We start from the raw sequence: 26,415 nt of genomic DNA, 5'->3' as shown, positions 1-26,415 counted from the left end.
TCTATCTCAACTATGATGGAAGCCCTTCTACCAAACAGCCAGGGAATGTATATCTTAAACGAATAAATTACGAAAAACAACTAAGTTATCATAAAGCTGATAAAATTAAGCTGGATATGCCCGGAGTCGAACTTTTATTGCTCATAGAAATTTCGAGAAGGCATGCAATAGATACGTGTCGAAGAAATAATAACGGTCCTTTAAATGGGAGCGATGAATTTTGTGATTTGCCGGTTGGCCTGGGGCTTGCGATGGCAAATGAGTTAATTTCAGCAGGTAAGATTGACCTGTCTGATTTTTGGACTAAAAACAAAATGTATCACCTTTATTCAGGGGAGAAAGATCAACGAGAAGAAGCATTTAAAAAACTTTATGAAAAATTTCAAGAATGTGAAATGAGGGATTTATCTGATACAGAAAAGAAAATTCGTTTGCTTGGTTTGTTGGAAAGTTATTTTGAAGTCGAGGTAAAACAAGTCGAGGAGGATATATGGATAAGTACTGCTCAGCTCTCAATCTGAAAAGATTCTGAAGAACACTTTGAGGAACATCCTTTTGTACCAGAATCTTCATTTTTTCAGAATAATCAGAATCTTCAGAATCTTCCATAATTTTTATTGGAAAAATCAATTGCCCTCCTTTAACGGAGGTAGCTTCATCTGGAAATATGGATGTTGTCAGAAACTGGATATTGTCATATTTTGTATTTAGATATTGTCATAGAGCAAATGTCCATTTTCAAAAATGAAAAAAAGTACTTGTAAATTTTTTTTCTTTTTTATTGAGAAAAAATTAATTCATGTAATTGCAGTTGAAAAAAAACTACATTATGGAAAAAAAACTTTAAAGGGGCTGGCACTGATGTCTCTTTTTTCTTCTGCAACGCGGCAGCAAAAATAAGCTATGGATCTTTTGCAAATTAGAACAGTTTTAGTGTATTTAGATCTTATGCTATTTTCCCATATTGTAGTTTTGTTAAATTAGCTCTTTTTCTCAAAACAGATCCATTTACAGCGTGTTTCCTTTCAGCTTTTGCTTTTTGTTCCACTTTCTTATTCAGTCCCTTCGGAGACTTGCTTTTTGGTTATATTGTAGATCTTTTTGACTGGTTAAAAACGGCACACATTAAAAACCCAGGTTGTTGGTGATGGGAAAAGCAGAAAGTGATCTGCTCGGATTTTTCAAATGGGAAACGTCGTGATTTCCTTTTAAAGAGTCCAAAACCCTATACATTCCAGAGTACGTGCGTGTGTCAATACAGGCTACAAAGGACTCCAAAAGATTCATACAAATACAGAAACTGAAAAAAAAAACGTTTTCTAACTTTCCAAGAGAAAAGAGCAAATAAATAGTTTGCCCACAAACGGGAAATTAATGAGAACGTAATCAATCTCTTAGAGCGATTTAAAAGTATCTCACAATGCAGTCGAAACAAGCGAAGATGATTTACTTTGCGTTTCAATCTAATCGCTTATTGCTTGAGTTTTGTAAGAGGTCTATTAAGAAATTTAATCTTGGTTAAGTTTATAAAAACTAGAGATTAGACATACTCAATTTTTTAGACTCTGTTTTTCTAAAGATTACTCCAGCACTGAAAAAATTTATTTTGAAAAAGCTAGCGCAAGGGGCTATACGCAGAAAATTGGCTTCACTGGATTAGGATCTCAAAAGGATAATGCATTTTAGGACACCGCTTTAGCAACACCATCAATAAATCGATTTGATTACTTGAAAAAAAAAGGATTGCTCTTTTAGTTGAGATAAAGACAAGGCCAAGTTTGAGTGAAGGCATTGAAGCACTTCACTCTCAACAACGGGCTCGCCTGCTTCGCGCCGCGGCATTTGTGGCTGCTTTTTTCCCAAAAGAAGCTAAAGGGATTGTGCAGTTTGATTTGGCTATTAAAAGGCCGTAGTGCTTCCCCTGTTTAAAAAACATCTTATGTAAATTTAACCGAGAATGGGGTAGTTAACAGCGTTGACCTCTTGTAGAATCCTTCTATGGGCTGATGGATGCGTCACTCCGGTTTTCAGATCCATAAACTCCATTCTTGCGCTCAGTTAGTTTCTACCCCTCAGTTACCAAAAGTGGTTTCAAAAGAGGTCTAGTAATTTATGGGTTTGGGACAGACAAACCGAAGCTTTTCAAGCTGTAATTTTTCTTTTCACATTGTGAATTGTTTAATGCGAAGCCATTAAGAATCTGACAATCTTCGTGGCTATTTGTCTTTATCGCGGATATTATAAAGAATGTCTTTATCTAAAAGCTTGGAACAAACTGGTTTGTCAACAAAAAAAGCTTGAAAATCCCTCCTACCTTGACTCGGGGCATTCAACCTTCATAGGTATCTAATTTCAATCAGCAGAAGATTTATGAAAAATATTAAAGGGGCTGTGATGAATTTTCCCAAAATCGTAATATATCTGTATTCATTTTTTTTTTCACAGGAAAAAGTAGTATTCAAATTTTTAGACAAAATTACTGTGCCATTTTAGGAAAAAATTACATGTAGACAATTATTGCTCATTTAATACGATAGATCGGGCAAGCTATGGGAGGAAAAGAATAATAACTAAAACCAAACAAATATGCCGTTTTTTATGATAGAGTAATTATAAGTTACAACCAATAGCCTACGTTTCCTTTGTTTTTCTTTATACTTCAGCTTAGTTTTCTCTTCTTGGTTTCTCTTACAACATGGTTTCCAGGATTTGATCTATATTCTGCAACAAATATGAATGTTTTTATTTAGCCTGTACGTATGTCCAGGCCAAAGGAGTATTCTTTAAATTACTGTTTTGCCTCTCACAATTTCCTAATTCAATTAAACTTTGCCATATTTTCTTGCGAGTCATAGCTTAACCACAATCTTTGTTTTGAAAAAATTCAAGCTTTTTAACTTTCAATAAATATAGTTAAGTCATATTGTTACTTTGATGTATTTTACTAAAAATTACTAAGCTTGATGTACACGTGGATGTATTCATTTTGTTTTATTTTGCTTTTTCCATCCGTTTCTGTAATTTTTTGAAAAACAACACCTGGAATCAATAATAGACTCCTTTTTGCTTCTAGCAGGTTTCTTTCTGAATGCTCGTTTGTTGATTGTTATAAAATAATTATTAAACTAACTCTCATGCAGTCTTTTAAAAATATTTCTGCTGTTGGTGAAGATGGGTGCTAATTTAATTGGAGGATTAAAATCCAGCCCTTGCACTGATTCTTGATTGCAGTCACTTCCTAATAGCTGATACTCAGCCTTCATTGGCTAAGAGTATCAGCAAAACTATTTCCTTCAGGGTTGTCTAAACTTCTTAATCTTGATGAATTGCTATTAACTAATCCTTAAAATGCAGTCAGTTAGAACGTCGACATTGCTGATTAACATTTGATTGAAAAAAAAAGATCAACACCTATGATTAGTTTCAAAAATTTATATATAATTAGCTCTATATTTCAGCACATAGAAAAAAGTGAACCGTCCAATAAAGCCATTCGAGAATTGAACAGATATAACTATCATGGCAACCCTTCGAACGTCCACTTCTCAACCAGTAGGGTAAGAGCCAAGCCAAGAATGGGTCAATCAGATCTTTGCTACAACTGTGGTCGAAGCGGCCACTGGTCAAAAGAATGTCCTGCCCAGAGAAATGGAGGACGCAGTGCTGGTCTCAGAGGCCCGTAAGTTCATTTTTTATGCTAATTTAGTCCCTCACGAGTATAACATGGTTACGCTCTACTGAAAAAAGTTCCATTTGGAAGTCTGATATACTAAGAACCGTTTTATTAAGATGATCCATAGGGAAATTGATTTTATTTTTGGATTTCTCATATTTTCTGTGGAGAAACCTTATATTTACGCATTTTAATAGCTTATTAATTTTAATTTGATATTCTTCACAATGAAAAACATGTTTTTTTTCATATTACCCACTCGATTCTATCCTATTTGTGTTTATTTAACACAATCCAGTTTTGATATATTATTATGCATTAATAATGCTCAGATAGCCAAATATCATATTATTTGGATAAGGTGGGGGGTGGAGGGGGTAAAATTTTTTTCGTTCTCATATTAGTCTCTTGATGTATATATATATTATATGTCGCACATGGTGTATAAGTATAAGTGATATAAGTATAAGCGATACGGTGTATATATATATATATATATATATATATATATATATATATATATATATATATATATATAATATATATATATATATATATATATATATATATATATATATATATATATATATATATATATATATATATGTATTATACATGGTGTATAAGTATTTTTAGAATTTTATAAATGACCTAATATATATAATACTAGCTGTTGGGGTGGCGCTTCGCGCCACCCCAACACCTAGTTGGTGGGGGCGCTTCGCGCCCCCCCAAGCCCCCCCGCGCGCGTAAGTCGTTAGGCGCCATATTAGTTACGCGCCATTGTAGTTGTGTCCCTATGTCCCACCTGTGAATATATATATATATATATATATATATATATATATATATATATATATATATATATATATATATATATATATATATATATATATATATATGTTTTTAACTACGTAAAACTTGCGAATATACAACATTCTTTGCTGTCCCATTGTCTGTGCATATAAATAGATTGTCAGGTTTACCGACTCTTGAACATGCAACATATAATGGTCCATGGGAAAAAAATCCGTATTCAGATCTATACCTCATGATTCTAATGATTGCCCTTGAGCTTTGTTGATGGTGATTGCTAATCGACCATTCCCTGAGTCGCCATCGTCATTTATATATCCCCCTGTGCACCCCGGCGTCCCCTTTGTAGTTATGTCCCTGTGTCCCGGTCGTCATTTATATTCCCTGTGTCCCGGTCGTCATTTGTGTCCCGGTGTTCCAGTCTGTGATTTCTCTTTGAGTGTCCCGGGCGTCATTTATATTCCTTGTGTCCCGGTGTCCCGGTCGTCATTTATATCCCCCTGTGCCCCCCGGCGTCCCCATTGTAGTTGTGTCCCTGTGTCCCGGTCGTCATTTATATTCCCTGTGTCCCGGTCGTCATTTGTATCCCGGTGTCCCGGTCTGTATATACATTCGTTTTTTAGTTTTGTTTTTCTCCTTTATTTTTTTCCTTTTTTCTTTTTTTTCTATTTTAGTTTATTTAGATTTTTAGATTTTTTAGTTTTTTTATTAGTTTTTAGTTTTTTTGTAGTTTTTACCATTTTTTTAGTTTTTTTAGTTTTTTTTTTTTACTTATGTCCTGGTCGTCATTTATACTCCCTGTGTCCCGGTCGTCATTTGTGTCTCGGTGCTTTGTTGATTGCTAATTTATATTATATTTATATTTATATTTTTTCTATTTATTAATATTTTTTTAGTTTTCTTTTTCTCTTATTTTTCAGTTTTTTCCTTTTTTTTAGTTTTTTCTTTTTTAGTTTTTAGTTTTTTTTTTGTTTTTTACCTTTTTTTAGTTTTTTTAGTTTTTTAGCTTTTTTAGTTTTTTTATTAGTTTTTAGTTTTTTTTAGTTTTTGCCTTTTTTTAGTTTTTTCAGTTTTTTTTAGTTTTTAGTTTTTTACCTTTTTTTAGTTTTTTTTAGTTTTTTAGCTTTTTTAGTTTTTTTCTTTTTAGTTTTTTTTGTAGTTTTTACCTTTTTTGGTTTTTTTTCTTCTTTTGTATTAGTGTGACATAATTCAGACGTCATATGCGGACAAACACGACGTCACTCGACAGACAGACAGACAGACATAACCCACAAACAACTTATTTTTATATATATTTATTCATATTTTTTTAGTTTTCTTTTTCTCTTTTATTTTTCAGTTTTTTCCTTTTTTTTTAGTTTTTTTCTTTTTTAGTTTTTAGTTTTTTTAGTTTTTTACCTTTTTTTAGTTTTTTTTAGTTTTTTTAGTTTTTTAGCTTTTTTAGTTTTTTATTAGTTTTTATTTTTTTTGTAGTTTTTGCCTTTTTTTATTTTTTTCAGTTTTTTTTAGTTATTAGATTTTTACCTTTTTTTAGTTTTTTTTAGATTTTTAGCTTTTTTAGTTTTTTTTTCTTTTTAGTTTTTTTTGTAGTTTTTACCTTTTTTAGTTTTTTTCTTCTTTTGTATTAGTGTGAAATAATTCAGACGTCATATGCGGACAAACATGACGTCACCTGATCCACACACAGATCCACACACAGACAACTTATTTTTATATATATAGATATACATATATATATATATATATATATATATATATATATATATATATATATATATATATATATACATATATATATATAATATATATATATATATATATATATATATATATATATATATATATATATATATATATATATATATATATATATATATATATATATATATATATATATATATCATGACGTACAAAAATGACGACAACTAATTTCATGACGTCAGTCTACACAGAAACATGACGTTACCTGATCCACAGATCCACAGACAGACAACTTATTTTTATATATATAGAAGATATATATATATATATATATATATATATATATATATATATATATATATATATATATATATATATATATATATATATATATATATATATATATATATATATATATTATATATATATATATATATATTTAACTACGTAAAACTTGCGAATATACAACATTCTTTGCTGTCCTATTGTCTGTCCATATAAATAGATTGTCAGGTTTACCAACTCTTGAACATGGAACATAATAATTGTCCATGGGAAAACAATCCGTATTCATATCTATACCGCATTTTTCTAACGATTGCCCTTGAGCTTTGTTGATGGTGATTGCTAATCGAACATTCCCTGTGTCCCTGTCGTCATTTATATATCCCCCTGTGCCCCCGGCGTCCCCGTTGTAGTTGTGTCCCTGTGTCCAGGTCGTCATTTATCTTCCCTGTGTCCAGGTCGTCATTTGTGTCCCGGTATCCCAGTCTGTAATTTCTCTTTGAGTGTCCCGGTCGTCATTTATATAGAAATTAAATACAAAAAAACAAGTTTTTTCAACTAAAAGTAAGGAGTGACATCAAAACTTAAAACGCACAGAAATTACTTCGTATATGAAAGAGGCTGCTTCCTCATCAACGCCCCGCTCTTTACGCTAAAGTTTGACTCTTTCTCTCAATTATTCTTTCTAAAACAGTAAAAAACTTTAGCGTAAAGAGCGGGGCGTTGATGAGGAAGCAGCGTCTTTCATATACGAAGTAATTTCTGTGCGTTTTAAGTTTTGATGTCACTCCTTACTTTTAGTTGAAAAAACTTGTTTTTTTGTATTTAATTTCTGAACGTTTTTGAATCAATGCATGTTTTGATTTTGGCTCTCCGCAGAGGAATAATCAAAACGAAATTTGAATATTTTTTTTTGGGGGGGGGGGGGGCTAAATGGCTTTCTCATAATTTTGATCGAATGATTTTGAGAAAAAAAGAGCGGGGGCGAAGCCTAGTTGCCCTCCGATTTTTTGGTTAATTAAAAAGGCAACTAGAACTTTTAATTTTTTACGAATCTTTTTATTGGTAAAAGATTTACGTAGCTTATAAATTAGCTTACGTAAAGAACTTTTGTATTCTCATGTTTTTATTACATATATGAGGGGATTCGCCCCATCGTCAGTACCTCGCTCTTTACACTAAAGCTTAAATTTTATCCCAATTCATTAAGAATGACCCCTGAATCACAAAAGCCGTAGAATAAATAGTTGAAATTACTAAAAATACTTTAGCGTAAAGAGCTAGGTATCATAAGGAGGTGAGCCCCTTATATGGGTAATAATTTCTGTTTGTTTTAAGTTTTATTGCTGTTCCTTACTTCCAGCTGAAAAAGCTTTTTCACATTTATTTTGTATTTTTTTTTTAAATAATGCTAGTAAATCCTGCTCTCCCTTCATGGAAGTTTTCTTTTCCCATGACAAATTCTCGATGGAAAGTTCCCCCAGCATATCCCCCTCTTCTCAACCCCTCCCCCCAAACAAAAAAATCCTCCTGAAAACGCCTGTATACTTCCCAATAACCATTACTATATGTAAGCACAGGTCAAAGTTTGTAACTTGTTGCCCCTCCCACGGAGACTGTGGGGGAGTAAGTCGTCCCCAAAGACATAGTTATAAGGTTTTTCGACTACGCTGAATAAAATGGCTATCTCAGAATTTTGATCCGTTGACTTTGGGAAAATAATTAGCGTGGGAGGGGGCCTAGGTGCCCTCCAATTTTTTTGGTCACTTAAAAAGGGCACTAGAACTTTTCATTTCCGTTAGAATGAGCCCTCTTGCAACATTCTAGGACAACTGGGTCGATACGATCACCCCTGGGGAAAAAAAAAAACAACAAAAAAACAAAAAAACAAAAAAACAAATAAACACGCATCCGTGATCTGCCTTCTGGCAAAAAATGCAAAATTCCACATTTTTGTAGATAGGAGCTCGAAACTTCTACAATAGGGTTCTCTGATACGCTGAATCTGATGGTGTGATTTTCGTTAAGATTCTATGACTTTTAGGGGGTGTTTCCCCCTATTTTCTAAAATAACGCAAATTTTCTCAGGCTCGTAACTTTTGATGGGTAAGACTAAACTTGATGAAACTTATATATTTAAAACCAGCATTAAAATGCGATTCTTTTGATATAGCTATTGGTATCAAAATTCCATTTTTTAGAGTTTTGGTTACTATTGAGCCGGGTCGCTCCTTACTACAGTTCGTTACCACGAACTGTTTGATATATAGATACAGTTTCATTTCAGTTTTTTTTTCTTTTTTAGTTTTTTCTTTTCTTAGTTTTTTTCTTTTTTAGTTTTTTTTAAGTTTCTTCTTTTATTGATTTGTTTTCTTCAATTTGTCAATGTTCATTGTAACATTGACACTTGGAAAAATCTTTACGTGCCAAGCATGCTAAAGCTCCAACAATTTATATTAAACCTTAAAATTTGGGGTATCTGTTTTAAGGTTTTCGAATTACTTTAATCTACTGTCAAAATATATTGAAATATTTGTGCAATTCCCAGTTTTTTTTAGTTTTTTCTTTTTTTTTTTAGTTTTTTAGCTTTTTTTAGTTTTTTTTTAGTTTTTTATCTTTTTTATTTTTTTACGTTTTTTCTTTTTAGGTTTTTCTTTTTTTAATTTTTTTAATTTTTTTTTTTTTAGTTTTTTCTTTTTAGTTTTTTTTTGTTTTTTACCATTTTTCTTTTTTCGAATTACTTTAATCTATTGTCAAAATATTTCGAAATATTTATGCAATTTCCAGTTTTTACATTCTAGTTTGTTTTGTTTTATATATATAGAAGATATAATCTGGCGTAACGGACAGACAACTTATTTTTATATATATATATATATATATATATATATATATATATATATATATATATATATATATATATATATATATATATCATTAATGGTTTTTCTGTTATTGGGACACCGGAGCGAAAGTTGCTCCATCGGATTGCTTATTCATCCCCGCTACCTTGCTATTTTTTCAATTTTTTTCTCCAAAGGGTTTCTGAGAAAATGCAGATTTTGGAAATGAGTATTCCAAAGTTCAGTCTTATTAGAAGGGGCTGGCAAGAAGGACCCTCAGAGGGGGCAAGACGGACCATCATTTATTTATCATAGAGCACGGTCTCTTCTACCATTCTCAGGCGATAATCATAAATTTTTACAATTGTACTTCATCAGTGATAGAAATTGTGAATTGAATGCACGTTGCGAAATTTCTCCCAACATTGAAAGGACAATCGTTTCCCAATTACAACATCTTTTCCACGAAAATAATAATTTAGTGCGTCTGTTCAAAACAGCCATCGATTTGATGCCTACTTATACGCATAAAATTGTTATTTCCGCTGACAAAACGCCTCCTGGCCAACATGTGCGTAGATACAATGCTCCAACTATCGACGAAACTACCTGCTGATTTCTGTAATTTAGTGACGTCCAAAAATGAATTGATTGAAAAAGTATTTCCGAATATTCTAAAAAATTATAAAAATAATAAATGGCTAAGTGAAAGAGCGATTCTCGCACCCAAAAATATAGACGTCCACGAAATCAACAATATTGTTTTGAACAAGATTCGAGACCAGGCAGTCCTTTACAAGTCAGTCGACACAGTTTTGGAACCAAATGAAGCGGTTAATTATCCATCTGAATTTTTAAATTCCATAGATCCTTCAGGGTTTCCACCACACGTGCTACAACTAAAAATAGGCGTACCAATAATACTTTTAAGAAATATCAACCCACCAAAGCTTTGCAATGGCACGCGACTTGCCGTAAAAAAAACAATGGAAAACCTAATAGAGGCCACAATCTTGACAGGGCCTTATGAGGGTGAGGCTGTTCTTATTCCTCGCATTCCCATGATTCCAACGGATCTGCTTTTTCAATTTAAAAGATTGCAATTCCCAATTCGATTAGTATTTGCAATCACCATTAACAAAGCTCAAGGTCAATCATTAGAAAAATGTGGTATAGATCTTAATCCTGATTGTTTTTCCCATGGACAATTGTACGTTGCATGTTCGAGGGTCGGTAAACCTGACAATGTATTTATATGCAGCGACAATTGGACAGCGAAGAATGTTGTTTATTCGCAAGTTTTACGCAGTTAATTTGTATTGTATCTATCTATATAAAAACGAGTTATGTGGATGCATGTTTGTTTGTTAGTAAAAGAGCGTTTGTATATGACGTCATTATTAGTACATACGGCTTTGCATATGCACAGACAATGGGAAAGCCAAGAATGTTGTTTATTTGCAATTTTTGCGTAGTTTGAAACACATATATAAATCTATCTATATTCACAGGTGGGACACAGGGACACAACTACAATGGCGCATAACTAATATGGCGCGTAACGACTTACGCGCGCGGGGGGGCTTGGGGGGCGCGAAGCGCCCCACCAACTAGGTGTTGGGGTGGCGCGAAGCACCACCCCAACAGCTAGTATATATATATATACTAGCTGTTGGGGTGGCGCTTCGCGCCACCCCAACACCTAGTTGGTGGGGGCGCTTCGCGCCCCCCCCCCCAGCCCTCCCGCGCGCGTAAGTCGTTACGCGCCATAATAGTTACACGCCATTGTAGTTGTGTCCCTATGTCCCACCTGTGAATATAGATATATATATATATATATATATATATATATATATATATATATATATATATATATATATATATATATATATATGGTTTTAACTACGTAAAACTTGCGAATATACAACATTCTTTGCTGTCCCATTGTCTTTGCATATAAATAGATTGTCAGGTTTACCGACTCTTGAACATGCAACATATAATGGTCCATGGGAAAACAATCTGTATTCAGATCTATACCTCATGATTCTAATGATTGCCCTTGAGCTTTGTTGATGGTGATTGCTAATCGACCATTCCCTGTCCCGGTGTCCCGGTCGTCATTTACATCCCCCTGTTTCCCCCGGTGTCCCCGTTGTAGTTGTGTCCCTGTGTCCCGGTCGTCATTTATATTCCCTGTGTCCCGGTCGTCATTTGTATCCCGGTGTCCCGGTCTGTATATACATTCGTTTTTTAGTTTTGTTTTTCTCCTTTATTTTTTTCCTTTGTTTTTCTTTTTTAGTTTATTTAGATTTTTAGATTTTTTAGTTTTTTTATTAGTTTTTAGTTTTTTTTTCTTTTTAGTTTTTTTGTAGTTTTTAACTTCTTTTTAGTTTTGTTAATTTTTTTTTTTACTTATGTCCTGGTCGTCATTTATACTCCCTGTGTCCTGGTGCTTTGTTGATTGCTAATCGAACATTCCTTTTGTCCTGGTCGCTTTCTCTTTGAGTGTCGTCATTTATTTTTTTCTTTTTTAGTTCTTTTAGTTTTTACCTTTTTTAGTTTTTTTTAGTTTTTTAGATGAAAATTTTTTTTAGTTTTTTCCTTTTTTTCTTTTTAGTTTTTTATTGGTTTTTACCTTTATGTTAGCTTATTTTTCAGTTTTTTCCTTTTTTTTAGTTTTTTTTTATTTTTTATTTTTTTTAGTTTTTTACCTTTTTTTAGTTTTTTTAGTTTTTTTAGTTTTTTAGCTTTTTTACTTTTTTTATTAGTTTTTAGTTTTTTTGTAGTTTTTGCCTTTTTTTTAGTTTTTTCAGTTTTTTTTTTAGTTTTTTATTGGTTTTTACCTTTATTTTAGCTTATTTTTCAGTTTTTTCCTTTTTTTTAGTTTTTTTTAGTTTTTAGTTTTTTTAGTTTTTTACCTTTTTTTAGTTTTTTTAGTTTTTTTAGTTTTTTAGCTTTTTTATTTTTTTTATTAGTTTTTATTTTTTTTTGTAGTTTTTGCCTTTTTTTAGTTTTTTTAGTTTTTTAGCTTTTTTATTAGTTTTTAGTTTTTTTTGTAGTTTTTGCCTTTTTTTAGTTTTTTTAGTTTTTTAGCTTTTTTATTTTTTTTATTAGTTTTTAGTTTTTTTTGTAGTTTTTGCCTTTTTTTAGTTTTTTCAGTTTTGACGTCACCTGATCCAGTTTTTTCAGGTGACGTCACCTGATCCACGATCCACAGATCCACAGACAACTTATTTTTATATATATAGATAGTTTTTTTTTTTTTACTTATGTCCTGGTCGTCATTTATACTCCCTGTGTCCCGGTACTTTGTTGATTGCTAATCGAACATTCCTTTTGTCCTGGTCGCTTTCTCTTTGAGTTTCGTCATTTATTTTTTTCTTTTTTAGTTCTTTTAGTTTTTACCTTTTTTAGTTTTTTTTAGTTTTTTAGATGAAAATTTTTTTTAGTTTTTTCCTTTTTTTCTTTTTAGTTTTTTATTGGTTTTACCTTTATTTTAGCTTATTTTTCAGTTTTTTCCTTTTTTTTATTTTTTTTTTATTTTTTATTTTTTTTAGTTTTTTACCTTTTTTTAGTTTTTTTAGTTTTTTTAGTTTTTTAGCTTTTTTACTTTTTTTATTAGTTTTTAGTTTTTTTTTGTAGTTTTTGCCTTTTTTTAGTTTTTTCAGTTTTTTTTTTAGTTTTTTATTGGTTTTTACCTTTATTTTAGCTTATTTTTCAGTTTTTTCCTTTTTTTTTAGTTTTTTTTAGTTTTTAGTTTTTTTCGTTTTTTACCTTTTTTTTAGTTTTTTTAGTTTTTTAGCTTTTTTATTAGTTTTTATTTTTTTTTGTAGTTTTTGCCTTTTTTTAGTTTTTTTAGTTTTTTAGCTTTTTTATTAGTTTTTAGTTTTTTTTGTAGTTTTTTTCCTTTTTTTAGTTTTTTTAGTTTTTTCATTTTTTATTAGTTTTTAGTTTTTTTTGTAGTTTTTGCCTTTTTTAGTTTTTTCAGTTTTGACGTCACCTGATCCAGTTTTTTCAGGTGACGTCACCTGACCCATCCACAGACAGACAACTTATTTTTATATAGATAGATATATTAGCCAATACATCCTGAACATTAAGAATGACCTAGGTGTTCTATTTGCTGTTTAAACCTTTAAAGGCACAGTAAACTTGACTATGCAACTTTTGCCCATCACACCGGACTGGCGGGCTTAGCCACATGTGCAGGGACTTATTGTCGACAGTACCCCCTTCTGTGTTATCTCGAAACCCCTCCTTATTGTTCCCACAGCTAGCTGGCCGGCCCTTGCCCCTTATGCACTGTTATTACACACTTACGTGCATTAAAAGTTTGCCTTTTTACGTATAGACCATAGACAAACGAAACACTGGCAGGGCGGCGTGGGTTCAATTCCTAGTCACAGCACACAAACCTTTTACTATTTTTTCTACTAAATCAAAAATCGAGTTATCGAAAACTCCACGGAAACTGAGACGTCAGCTAGCTCCTCAAGTTAACTTTGAGTCAAAACGTCTGTTTCTTTAAGACTAGTCACTTTAGCTTCGTGAGTTTTGTAGCCAAGACGGACCCAAGTCCGTGCCAGGGTCCGTCTTACCAACAAACCATGTGGTTCATCCTATCTGCAACAGGCTCCATCTCGATAAAACTGTCAGAAAGCTTGCTAGATAGCACAGAAGGGCGTTACAGTAAGGCCTAAATAAAGTAAAGAGTCAGAGTATAGAGTATAAAGTATAGATAGGGATATAAAGTATAGAGCCTTAGATAAACAATATGAATCTGGTTAGCATTCAAATATCAATGCCTTATTTGCTGTAATCTTATTCAGTTTTTTTCTCTTTTTTACATTTTTCTGTCTTTAATTATATTTACACTTCTGTTGTGTCATAGGATTTGAAGTTTTGTGCAGAATTAAAAACATTGAAAACCAGCAATCCTTTATTACTTCAAAGTGTAAAAGATTTCCATTCGTCTAATTCTATATTTGGCTTGTAGTAGCATAGTGGATTGATACTCAGCTTGATAACAAAGGGCACGGGGTTCGATCCCCGCCGTAGCAAAGATAGGCAAAAAGCTTGCAACTTGTACCTGTAAAAAGATCCAGCGGCTTAAACGTCGATTTGACGCCCTATAAATATCCGTCGATGCCAATGTTCTGACGTCAATGACGTCATGATGTCAAAGAGGACACGACGTAAATGACGGCAATGACGTCAATAATAACTCTGGAGTAACGTCCTCACTGCGTCTTCAACGATGACGCGGGAATCCCTTTCCCATTAAAAATTCCTGTTTTTTTGGGGTTGAACTTCCCGAGGACCTGCAGAAATCATGTAAACCAGGTGACGAATGGCAATCGTCATGACGACTGTGGCACACGTGGTACTCCAAGATGTAGACCAAAGTGAACAACCCCTCAGGTAATGGTCAATTATTCATGTGTTGACCGTTTATATATATGTATATAGAAGGGTTGAATCCTGTTTTTTTAATCCAAGTCAGACAAAGATTATAATTTCAACACGCCTTTGCCTCTTATAAGGTATGATTACCAATAAGCATATGGATTTCTAGGAAGCTATTAAGCCAACGAATGTGATTTTGAGTAGAAAGAATATTAGAAAGGAAACTTGTAAGTCACAACTGGCAGATACACCTATTTCAGCTTAAAACAAATTAGTCGAATTTATCACCTAATTTTTGTCTGGTACTTATTTCTCTAATAGTTACTTACACTTTTTATAATCTCAAATATTTTATTTAGAGGACGGTTTGGTACAACTTTATTTTACGGTAGATCACTTCGATACAGAGGATCGTCTGTATATGGTGGACAATTTGCCCGAGGCCCTCGCCTACGTGGTCCTCCACGTCGAATGAATCCTCCAGTACATTTTGGTCCCGGTAAAATGTCCTCGCGACGTGACTTTTACGAAGGTGGTTCAGCGGATAGATACCGTGATTCATATGATGATTATGGAAGGTCTGGATATGGAGAGGTAGGAGGCTATCCATATGAGCCAATTGACAGCTCAAATTCTGATTATCCCTCTGGTGGCTACGGTGGATCTTCATTTTCTGATTATCCCCCTGTTAGCCGAGGACGGTAAGCAACGTTAAATATATTTTGTTTTTAAAATATGTTTTCAATTGCTCGTGCAATTAATAAGATAATGCAGTATTTATACGCCTTAAAGTACCAAGGACATCAAAATAAAATACAAATTGTCCTTTGGACTGGTCTCAGCTCTATTCATACCTGAAAACACGGATTTTTCGACATTTTTCTTTATGCTGTTTAAAAACTATTAGATTTTAAGGCAGTAAGACATTTTGGTCAATGTTGTCAGATTTAACAATGAGAATTTAAAAAACAAGACTAGTTGATTAAATTTGTCACTACTTTCCGCCGTAGAATTTTGGACATTCATTTATGTTGATTCCAAAAGACAATTGCACCTTTATAGCCAAGATATGCCCTATTAACCTGTTTGGTGCCAAAGATATGCCCTATAACCTATTTGGTGCAATATTCCTATATGGTGCCCTATGTTTGCTGGATTTTCACTCACACATCTGTTTTTAATTTGGTACTTGTTACTTGTAACAAGAGCTAAGAGCTCATATGGCACTTGTGACGAGATTGGAAGAGCCAAGAGCTCATATGGCATGAGCTCTAGCAAAATTCTAAGAATCCCATAGATTACTTTAAAAGGAAAATCAGAGGCTTAATGCCAGTTGGGATTTGAAAATAGAGCTCTGAGGCACAAGGTCCTTCTAGATATCAAAATTCATTATGATCCGATCACCCAATCGCAAGTTAAAAATACCCCATTTTTTCTAATTTTTCTTCTCCCTTCAGCCATCCCCCCAGATGGTCGAATGGGGGGAAACGACTTTATCAAGTCAATTTGTGCAGGTTCCTGATATGCCTACCGATTTTCATCGTCCTAGCGCGTCCAAAAGCACCGAGCTTGCCAAAGCAGCTTCAATGTGACAAAATATTTCCAAGTGGTTACCTTCCATTAGGACTCCTCAGAGGAATACCACCTGCCTAAAGGGGTTTCAACGCTTAAATTTCCTTACCTTGCAAGGTGAAGTATCTACCATAAAGCTCTTTATACATCTATATATATATAAAAATAAGTTGTCTGTGTGTGTGTGGGTCTGTCGGGTGACGTCATGTTTGTGTGTTGACTGACGTCATGAAGTTAGTTGTCGTCATTTTTGTTATGACAGTGACGTCATTAAAGGTATTTAAGACATGCGTTCACGGAGAAATCTATTAATGTTTAATTGTAAAATGACTGATGAACTTACAATGGCAACAGCCGAGGAAGATGCTCAAAGAGTTTATGCCAAAAAACTTGCTACTGATAGAGAAAGTAAGAAAAGAAAGCGTGCCGAGGAATAAAAAGAACAGCAAGAAAATAGGCTTGAGGCTGATAGAGAAAGAAAGAACAGAAAGCGTGCCGAGGAACTACCAGAGCAACGCGAAACCAGACTTGCTGCTAAAAGAGAAAGTGAAAAAAGAAGGCGTGCCGAGTAACTACCAGAGCAACATGAAACCAGACTTGTTGCTAAAAGAGAAAGTGAAAAAAGAAGGCATGCCAAGGAACTACCAGAGCAACATGAAACCAGACTTGCTGCTCAAAGAGAAAGTGAAAAAAGAAGGCGTGCCGAGGAATCACAAGAACAGCAAGAAATCAGGCTTGCTGCTGATAGAGAAAGTGAGAAAAAAAAGCTTGCCGAGGAATCAGAGCAACCTGAAAGTTATCGCCTGGCATTCAGGTACAGCCCAGTCGATGATTATAGCTTGAGTAGATGTGTTCAAATCGGGACTATGTCTAAAATTTGTCCCTATTGCAAGGCCTTGAAATTCAATGGTGAAACAATGGGAATGTGTTGCGCCTCAGGAAAAGTTAAAATTCCTCTATTAGCTGCACCACCAGAGCCATTGAAGACTTTCCTTACTGGAACTACGCCAGAATCTAAGCGTTTTTTATCACAAACCAGAAAATATAACTCATGTTTCCAAATGACGTCATTTGGAGCCCAAATTGAAAATCCAGATCAATTTATGTCTACTTTCAAAAGGGCATTTGATAAATTTGCCCTTTTTTAAAAGGGCAAATTTATCATAGAGCAGGGTCCCTTCTATCATTCTCAGGCGAGAATCATAAATTTTACAATTGTACTTCATCAGTGATAGAAATTCTGAATTGAATGCACGTTGCGAAATTTCTCCCAACGTTGAAAGGACAATCGTTTCCCAATTGCAACATCTTTTCCACGAAAATAATAATTTAGTGCGTCTGTTCAAAACAGCCATCGATTTGATGCCTAGTGATACGTATAAAATTGTTATTTCCGCTGACAAAACGCCTCCTGGCCAACATGTGCGTATATACAATGCTCCAACTATCGACGAAGTAGCAACCGTTATGGTCGGTGGTCAGTTTTTACCTCGAGATATTATTCTTCATAAGCGAAACGCTCAGTTGTTAAGAATTGCGGAAACTCATCGATGCTACGATGCCCTACAATATCCTATCATTTTTTGGGATGGAGCTGACGGCTATCAGTTTAATATTAAATTGATGAATCCAGCCACTAACAAAGAAATGAATAAGAAATGCAGTGCAATGCATTATTATTCCTATAAACTAATGATTTGGCAGGATGAAGAAAATTATATTTTAAAATGCCGTCAATTGTTTCACCAATACGTCGTTGATATGTATGCTAAAATTGAATCAGAACGTTTGCTATATATCCACCTGAATCAGACCAAGCTCCGCTCTGAACAATACATCCATTTGCGAGATGCAGTTGTAAATGACGGTAATACCACAAACGTTGGAAGATTAACAATTTTACCTTCGTCATATGCTGGCAGTCCCCGTCATATGCATAAATATGCTCAAGATGCTATTGCGTATGTTCGTCTCTATGGTCGTCCAGATTTATTTATTACTTTTACATGTAATCAATCTTGGGACGAGATACAGCAGCCTTTACCTCAAGGACAATCGGCGTTTCATAGACATGACATTACGGCCCGTGTCTTCCGGCAAAAGTTGAAATCACTGATAAACTACATAGTAAAACTTGAAGTGTTTGGGTCAGTGCGATGCTGGATGTACTCAGTGGAATGGCAAAAACGAGGTTTGCCACACGCACATATACTAATCTGGCTACATAAAAAAATTACTTCGAACGAAATTGATGATGTGATTTCCACTGAAATACCTGATGAAAATGTCGATAAGGGGTTACATGATATTATTTAAAAAAATATGATACATGGACCTTGCGGTGCACTGAACGAAAATTCACCATGCATGGCCAAAGGAAGGTGCACAAAGCAATATCCTCGACTTTTAGTATCCAACACAATTACTGGCAATAATGGTTACCCACAATATAGAAGAAGATCTACTGTAGATTGCGGTAAAACAGCAATAATAAAGGAGCGTAACGGTACCACCATCGAAGTAGATAACCAGTGGGTTGTTCCGTATTCCCCATTATTATCAAAAGCATTTAATGCACACATAAACGTTGAATACTGTAACTCCGTAAAAGCAATCAGATACATATGTAAATACGTCAACAAAGGCAGTGACATGGCAGTTTTTGGCTTGCAGCCCGAAATCAAAGATATCGACGAAATCGTACAATATCAGGCTGGAATATACATAAGCAGTAATGAAGCTGTTTGGCGAATTCTTTCATTTCCGATACATGAACGTAGTCCAGCTGTTGTTCACTTAGTGGTACATTTACGAGTAAGTCAGTCGATGGCCAACCTACCATCTTCAAAGATACCACGATAGGAAGACTCTACACCGTTCACCCCAATCAACATGAATGCTTCTTTCTACGCCTGATTTTGGTGAATGTACCCGGTCCAACATCCTTTGAGTATTTGAGAACTGTAAACGGTACTATATATGACACTTACCGTAGTGCATGCCAAGCTCTGAATTTATTGGAAAATGACCAACACTGGGATAACTGCATCAATGAAGCGTGCGAAACGTCAACTCCAAGTCAAATTCGTGCATTGTTTAGCATCATTTTAACAACTTGCTCTCCATCAGCTCCTACAGAGTTATGGGAAAAATATAAGTCAAAAATGTTCGAAGATATACTCCATCGAAAACATTTAGAGACGTCAGATATGACTTTTGATTTTACGTCAGAAATTTATAACTACACTTTAGTTACTATAGAAGATTTGTGCGTACGTATGGCAAACAAACCTCTTCAGGATTTAGGAATGCCTTCACCTAACCGTATCGCTGCTGTTTCGACATGTGTAGAATTGGATCGTGAACAAAGTTACAGTACGAGTGATCTATTGTCGTATGTACAAAATAACATTTCCAAGTTAACGTCGGAACAAAAAGACATTTATGACACGATAATGCATTGTGTCGATAACAACGTTGGAGAAATTTTCTTTTTTGTTGCGCCAGGAGGTACTGGTAAAACGTTTCTGATAAAACTGATTCTGGCATCAATTCGATCAAAAAATGATATAGCGTTGGCAATTCCGTCGTCCGGAATAGCTGCAACATTGCTGCCTGGTGGAAGAATTGCTCATTCCGCTTTGAAATTGCCTCTGAATTTGCATTCTACAGAAACTCCCACGTGTAATATTTCCCAATCATCTGGGATGGGTAAAGTATTGCAGAAATGCAAACTTATTTTTTGGGATGAGTGCACAATGGCACACAAAAAATCGCTCGAGGCTCTGGATCAATGCTTGAAAGATTTGCGAGGGAAGTCGAAACCCTTTGGCAGCACATTAATATTGCTTGCGGGAGATTTCAGAAAAACATTACCTATAATACCTAGATCAACCCCTGCAGACGAAATGAATGCTTGCCTGAAAAATTCTAATTTATGGGCACACGTAAAAACATTAAAATTAACTACAAATATGCCTGTCCGATTGCAAAACAATGACTCTGGTCAAACATTTTCAGATCTATTGCTGGCAATTGGAAACGGAAAGCTCCCAGTAGACTCAATTTCAGGACGTATACAACTACCTGCTAATTTCTGTAATTTAGTGACGTCCAAAAATGAATTTATTGAAAAAGTATTTCCGAATATTCTAAACAATTATAAAAATAATAAATGGCTAAGTGAAAGAGCAATTCTTGCACCCAAAAATATAGACGTCCACGAAATCAACAATATTGGTTTGACCAAGATTCGAGACCAGGCAGTCCTTTACAAGTCAGTCGACACAGTTTTGGAACCAAATGAAGCGGTTAATTATCCATCTCAATTTTTAAATTCCGTGGGTCTTTCAGGGTTTTCACCACACGTGCTACAACTAAAAATAGGCCTACCAACAATACTTTTAAGAAATATCAACCCACCAAAGCTTTGCAATGGCACGCGACTTGCCGTAAAAACCTAATAGAGGCCACAATCTGTATCTTCCAGCCTGATATTGTACGATTTCGTCGATATCTTTGATTTCGGGCTGCAAGCCGAAAACTGCCATGTCACTGCCTTTGTTGACGTATTTACAGATGTATTTGATTGCCTTTACGGAGTTACAGTATTCAACGTTTATGTGTGCATTAAATGCTTTTGATAATAATGGGGAATAAGGAGCAACCCACTGGTTATCTACTTCGATGGTGGTACCGTTACGCTTCTTTATTATTGCTGTTTTACCGCAATCTTCAGTAGATCTTCTTCTATATTGTGGGTAACCATTATTGCCAGTAATTGTGTTGGATACTAAAAGTCAAGTATATTGCTTTGTGCACCTTCCTTTGGCCATGCATGGTGAATTTTCGTTGAGTGCACCCCAAGGTCCATGTATCATATTTTTTACAATAATATCATGTAACCCCTTATCGACATTTTCATCAGGTATTTCAGTGGAAATCACATCATCAATTTCGTTCGAAGTAATTTTTTTATGTAGCCAGATTAGTATATGTGCGTGTGGCAAACCTCGTTTTTGCCATTCCACTGAGTACATCCAGCATCGCACTGACCCAAACACTTCAAGTTTTACTATGTAGTTTATCAGTGATTTCAACTTTTGCCGGAAGACACGGGCCGTAATGTCATGTCTATGAAACGCCGATTGCCCTTGAGGTAAAGGCTGCTGTATCTCGTCCCAAGATTGATTACATGTAAAAGTAATAAATAAATCTGGACGACCATAGAGACGAACATACGCAATAGCATCTTGAGCATATTTATGCATATGACGGGGACTGCCAGCATATGACGAAGGTAAAATTGTTAATCTTCCAACGTTTGTGGTATTACCGTCATTTACAACTGCATCTCGCAAATGGATGTATTGTTCAGAGCGGAGCTTGGTCTGATTCAGGTGGATATATAGCAAACGTTCTGATTCAATTTTAGCATACATATCAACGACGTATTGGTGAAACAATTGACGGCATTTTAAAATATAATTTTCTTCGTCCTGCCGAATCATTACTTTATAGGAATAATAATGCATTGCACTGCATTTCTTATTCATTTCTTTGTTAGTGGCTGGATTCATCAATTTAATATTAAACTGATAGCCGTCAGCTCCATCCCAAAAAATGATAGGATATTGTAGGGCATCGTAGCATCGATGAGTTTCCGCAATTCTTAACAACTGAGCGTTTCGCTTATGAAGAATAATATCTCGAGGTAAAAACTGACCACCGACCATAACGATTGCTACTTCGTCGATAGTTGGAGCATTGTATCTACGCACATGTTGGCCAGGAGGCGTTTTGTCAGCGGAAATAACAATTTTATACGTATCACTAGGCATCAAATCGATGGATGTTTGAAACAGACGCACTAAATTATTATTTTCGTGGAAAAGATGTTGCAATTGGGAAACGATTGTCCTTTCAACGTTGGGAGAAATTTCGCAACGTGCATTCAATTCAGAATTTCTATCACTGATGAAGTAAAATTGTAAAAATTTATGATTCTCACCTGAGAATGGTAGAAGGGACCCTGCTCTATGATAAATTTGCCCTTTTACTTTGAAAGTAGACATAAATTGATCTGGATTTTCAATTTGGGCTCCAAATGACGTCATTTGGAAACATGAGTTATATTTTCTGGTTTGTGATAAAAAACGCTTAGATTCTGACGTAGTTCCAGTAAGGAAAGTCTTCAATGGCTCTGGTGGTGCAGCCAATAGAGGAAGTTTAACTTTTCCTGAGGCGCAACACATTCCCATTGTTTCACCTTCAATCCTGCCTGATACTATTATTTTCTTTCGCTTTTATCATTGGAAAAAACGTAAACCCAAAGAACTGTAAATAAGCTGCAAGCTATAATTAAATCGCATGTAAGCAAAGGCAGATTATAAAAGAGGGGGGGGGGGGGTTTATTTAAGAGAATCCACCACTATCGTCAATCTCTTACTCTCTGCTCCTAAAAAAAGCTAGTTTGGAAACCCTTGAGCGAAGGAGGTCGTCGTTGTGCCTCCGTTTTTCAAAAAATGCAATAACGAACCCTCGGACGGCAAGTATTTTCCCCAAACGTCACTCACCGTCCAGATTACGACATCCTCGAGCTATTTCTGAGCCTATCCCAGTTTTGTCCCCCATTCGCTGCGTTACTTCCAGATATGAAAAAACCTTTTTCCCCTTCATCACAGTAAAAATAAATAAAATAGCCAACTAGTTTCTCCCCCCTTTTTTTCATGTGAGGTGCTTTAGGTCGTTACACTAATTTGCTTGCCCCCCGATGTTTTGGTTTAGTTTCCCTTTTAATTCATATGTGTTTTTCGTGTGTTTTATGCTTTGTTCTTTTTTTTGTGCGTTTTTGGACTTTTTTTAGTGTCCCTTTTAATTTGTAGATATATATGTTTATTTCTTGTTCTTTTCTGTATTATTAGACTTTTTTTGTCCCCTTCCCTTTTTTTTCTGACTTAATTTTTTTTACTCATAATTTGATTATTCATTATTATTAGTGTTTTTTGCTTTGTTTGTTTTATTAGTCGACTCCGAAGACCGAATTCGGCCCTTTGAGGGCTTGTGATAGTGATTTTTTTGAAATAATTATCTTATCTTATCATATATAAAAATAAGTTGTATGCATGTTTTTTTTGCATGTTTTTTTTTTTGTAAAAAGAGGGTTTGCATATAAGCCTTATAAATTTATAAGGCTTTCTATATGACGTCATTATAAGATGACGTTACAGACCAGGACACCGGGATACAAATGACGACCGGAAGACCGGGACACAGGGAATATAAATGACGACCGGGACACTCAAAAATAAATTACAGACCGGGACACCGGGACACAAATGACGACGGGGACACCTGGACACGGGGAATATAAATGACGACCTGGACCCTCAAAGAGAAATTACAGACCGGGACACCGGGACACAAATGACGACAGGGACACCAGGACCTAGGGAATATAAATGACGACCGGGACAAAGGGACACAACTACAACGGGGACGCCGGCGGGGGCACAGGGGGAATATATAAATGACGACGGGGACACAGGGAATATTCGACTAGCAATCACCATCAACAAAGTTCAAGGGCAATCATTAGAAAATGCGGCATAGATCTGAACACGGATTGTTCTTCCCATGGACAATTATATGTTGCATGTTCAAGAGTCGGTAAACCTGACAATCTATTACACAACTACAATGGCGCGTAACTAATACGGCACGTAACGACTTACGAGCGTGGGGGGCTTTGGGGGGGTGCGAAGTGCCACGCCAACAGTTAGTAAATGTACAAGAGTAGCCAGAAAAAATCGAAGTTTTTACAACCTCTTGTCAATATACGCCTTTGTTAATTCTGGAAAGTCTTCAACATACCCCTAATATATTTTTGTGAAGAATTCAAAATTTGACTTTAAAAAGAAATATATTATAATTTGGTTTAAGTATGTTTATCAATTGTATCCAGTGTACGCTTATTGTTGAAAAATATTGCATCAGTTTTGAATTTTTGCAGTTCAAATAAAATTGTTTATTGAATATAAACTAGTTGTTTTTGTGAAAAAATAAACTTCAGCATTTGCTAGATTATGAAAGCCATTTCTCTTTGACAATTGTCTATTCTTTTTCTGTTGTTTGAGTTTTCCCCTTCAGGCAGACATTGACTAAAGGCTAAACAAATGCCCAATTATTACCAGCATTGTAATTTTTTTAAAGCCCCGTTATACCGATGTACTGTCTTTTAGAACTTGCTTGCCTATCAAAGCTATGACTAATTTTCATCAAAAATAAATCAAAATGAGGAAAGATACCTTTTCCAGCCCAGCAAAACCTTTCTTAATCTATAAAAAATGAATAGTTAATATAGTTTATTTATTACAGTTGATCAAAATCGCTAATTTTTCTCTTACTAATGCTTGAGACTTGATCTGGTACTGTTTTAATAAATCGAGTATAGAGTGTTGAAAATAGTTAATCGTGTTTTTTATCGGAACCAGTTTGAGTATCAGGGCAATTTTGCTTTCAGGTCACAAACTCGTGCCGCGTGACTCTTGCGTCTTATTTTGGCACAATATTGAAAATAACTTGTGCAAAGGAAATTCAAAGGTACTTTTCTGTTGCTTCGATTCTTTTGGCCACGTTAGCTGGAACGAAAAACTAGCGTTTCGTAAAATTTAGTCTAACCTGGAATTTATCTTCTATCTCAATATCTCCATGAAGGAGTTAATAAGATTTCTTTTGGAATTTGCATATTTGTAGAATGAGTACTGGAGTAAAAAATTGAATCTCTGTAAATTGAAAGTAGGAGAAACACTTTGTAATCACATCTGGTCTTTATTACAGGTGGTGAATACTACGAAATCCATTATTCATATGTAATCCATTCATATCAGAGGTCCTTGGTTAACACCATACTAAGAAGCGGCGTATTTTCGTGTTTTTTCGACTTTGATGGAAATTGGTAGATGACTATGGAAGTTCAGTGCCGAGTCATCACACCTTGCGTTCATGTTGGAGCGTCCAGTTTTCAATTTTTTATTTTATTTACTTATCTGCATATTATTTGATAGATTAGTTGTCTTTTTGGAAAAGTGTGAGTTGATGTTTCCTACTCTTAAATACACTGGTCACTATTAACTTTTCATGTCTATTAATGTAATACAAAACGGAAGCTTATATTAGTTTGTTGACCATTAATTCTGGGAATTGTCAGCAATATCGTCGTTATCGCACCTACGGGCGCTGTGTATGGCCTATGAGATACTTGTGAGATAATTACCAAAAACCGTTTACTAAGCTGTGCTCAACGAGTAGATCGACAGTACAAAGCATGTTAAATTGTTCTCTTTTCCTCTTACAGATCTACCTCGCCTTATTGATCTCCCATTTGAAAACAGCTTCATAAACGTTTTTTGCTAATTATCTCATGAAATGTGATAATGTCACATATAATCCTCAGGCTTGACAAACTTGTTATGGGGTTACCTTTTAAACGCATTCCTGATTTTCATAATTATTGGTAAATTTGGTTCTTAGAATAGCGATCAGCACTAAGATCTAATTTTTTCATCAGACCTGCAAAGTTAAAGTAAACCTTGGATAGGAAGAGTTAGACGAATTTTAGAACCGTGTGATCTATTAACTGCTAGTATTCCATTAATTGCTGGTGACGGAAAGTGCGATAAATGTTGATTACCAGGATATTTAAAAAAATTTAATTATTTATGAAAATTAATGAAGGTCAAGCTCAAATTAGGAAAAGATCTATAGAGACCTATTTCGGTATTTAGAATGCAGCTTAATGCCATCGATTAAGTTTAATGAGCCTGCTCATAACCTTGAATGCAAAAAAGGTTTTTAAATAAATAATTCCCCTTAATAACAGTTGGAGTAACTTGAGCACATTTTTATTCCTTTTTGTTATCTTTTAAAATTTACACAGATTAGTATAGGGCTGAGCTACTATGGCCCTATAAGTCACCTGTTCCAAGAAGCAAATAATTGATAAATGAATAAAGTAGGGAATTTATAAAAATTATAAGTTCAAACGACCTTTTTTTGACAACATCCCTTGTTCTTTTCTTAAAATTCAAGCAAAAGCTTCTTCATGTGCGCATGACT

At 34.6% G+C, this 26,415-nt stretch overlaps 1 protein-coding gene across 3 annotated transcripts; it reads left to right on the top strand.

The window, feature by feature from the left end:
• LOC136031807 (uncharacterized) lies at window positions 1-25,431 on the top strand (the record flags this gene model as incomplete). 3 transcript variants are annotated; one of them, XM_065711614.1, is given in 4 exon segments in its annotated part: window positions 1-467; window positions 3,459-3,679; window positions 15,087-15,428; window positions 25,138-25,431. In XM_065711614.1, coding segments are annotated over 4 exon segments (1,037 nt in total), but the record flags the coding sequence as incomplete, so codon positions are not given.
• Window positions 25,432-26,415: the final 984 nt, after the last annotated feature.

This window comes from Artemia franciscana, chromosome 10 (assembly GCF_032884065.1).
Source record: "Artemia franciscana chromosome 10, ASM3288406v1, whole genome shotgun sequence".
Lineage (NCBI taxonomy): Eukaryota > Metazoa > Arthropoda > Branchiopoda > Anostraca > Artemiidae > Artemia > Artemia franciscana.
The sequence above is the reverse complement of the archived record's forward strand: the minus strand, read 5'-3'. Positions and strand labels throughout refer to the sequence as shown.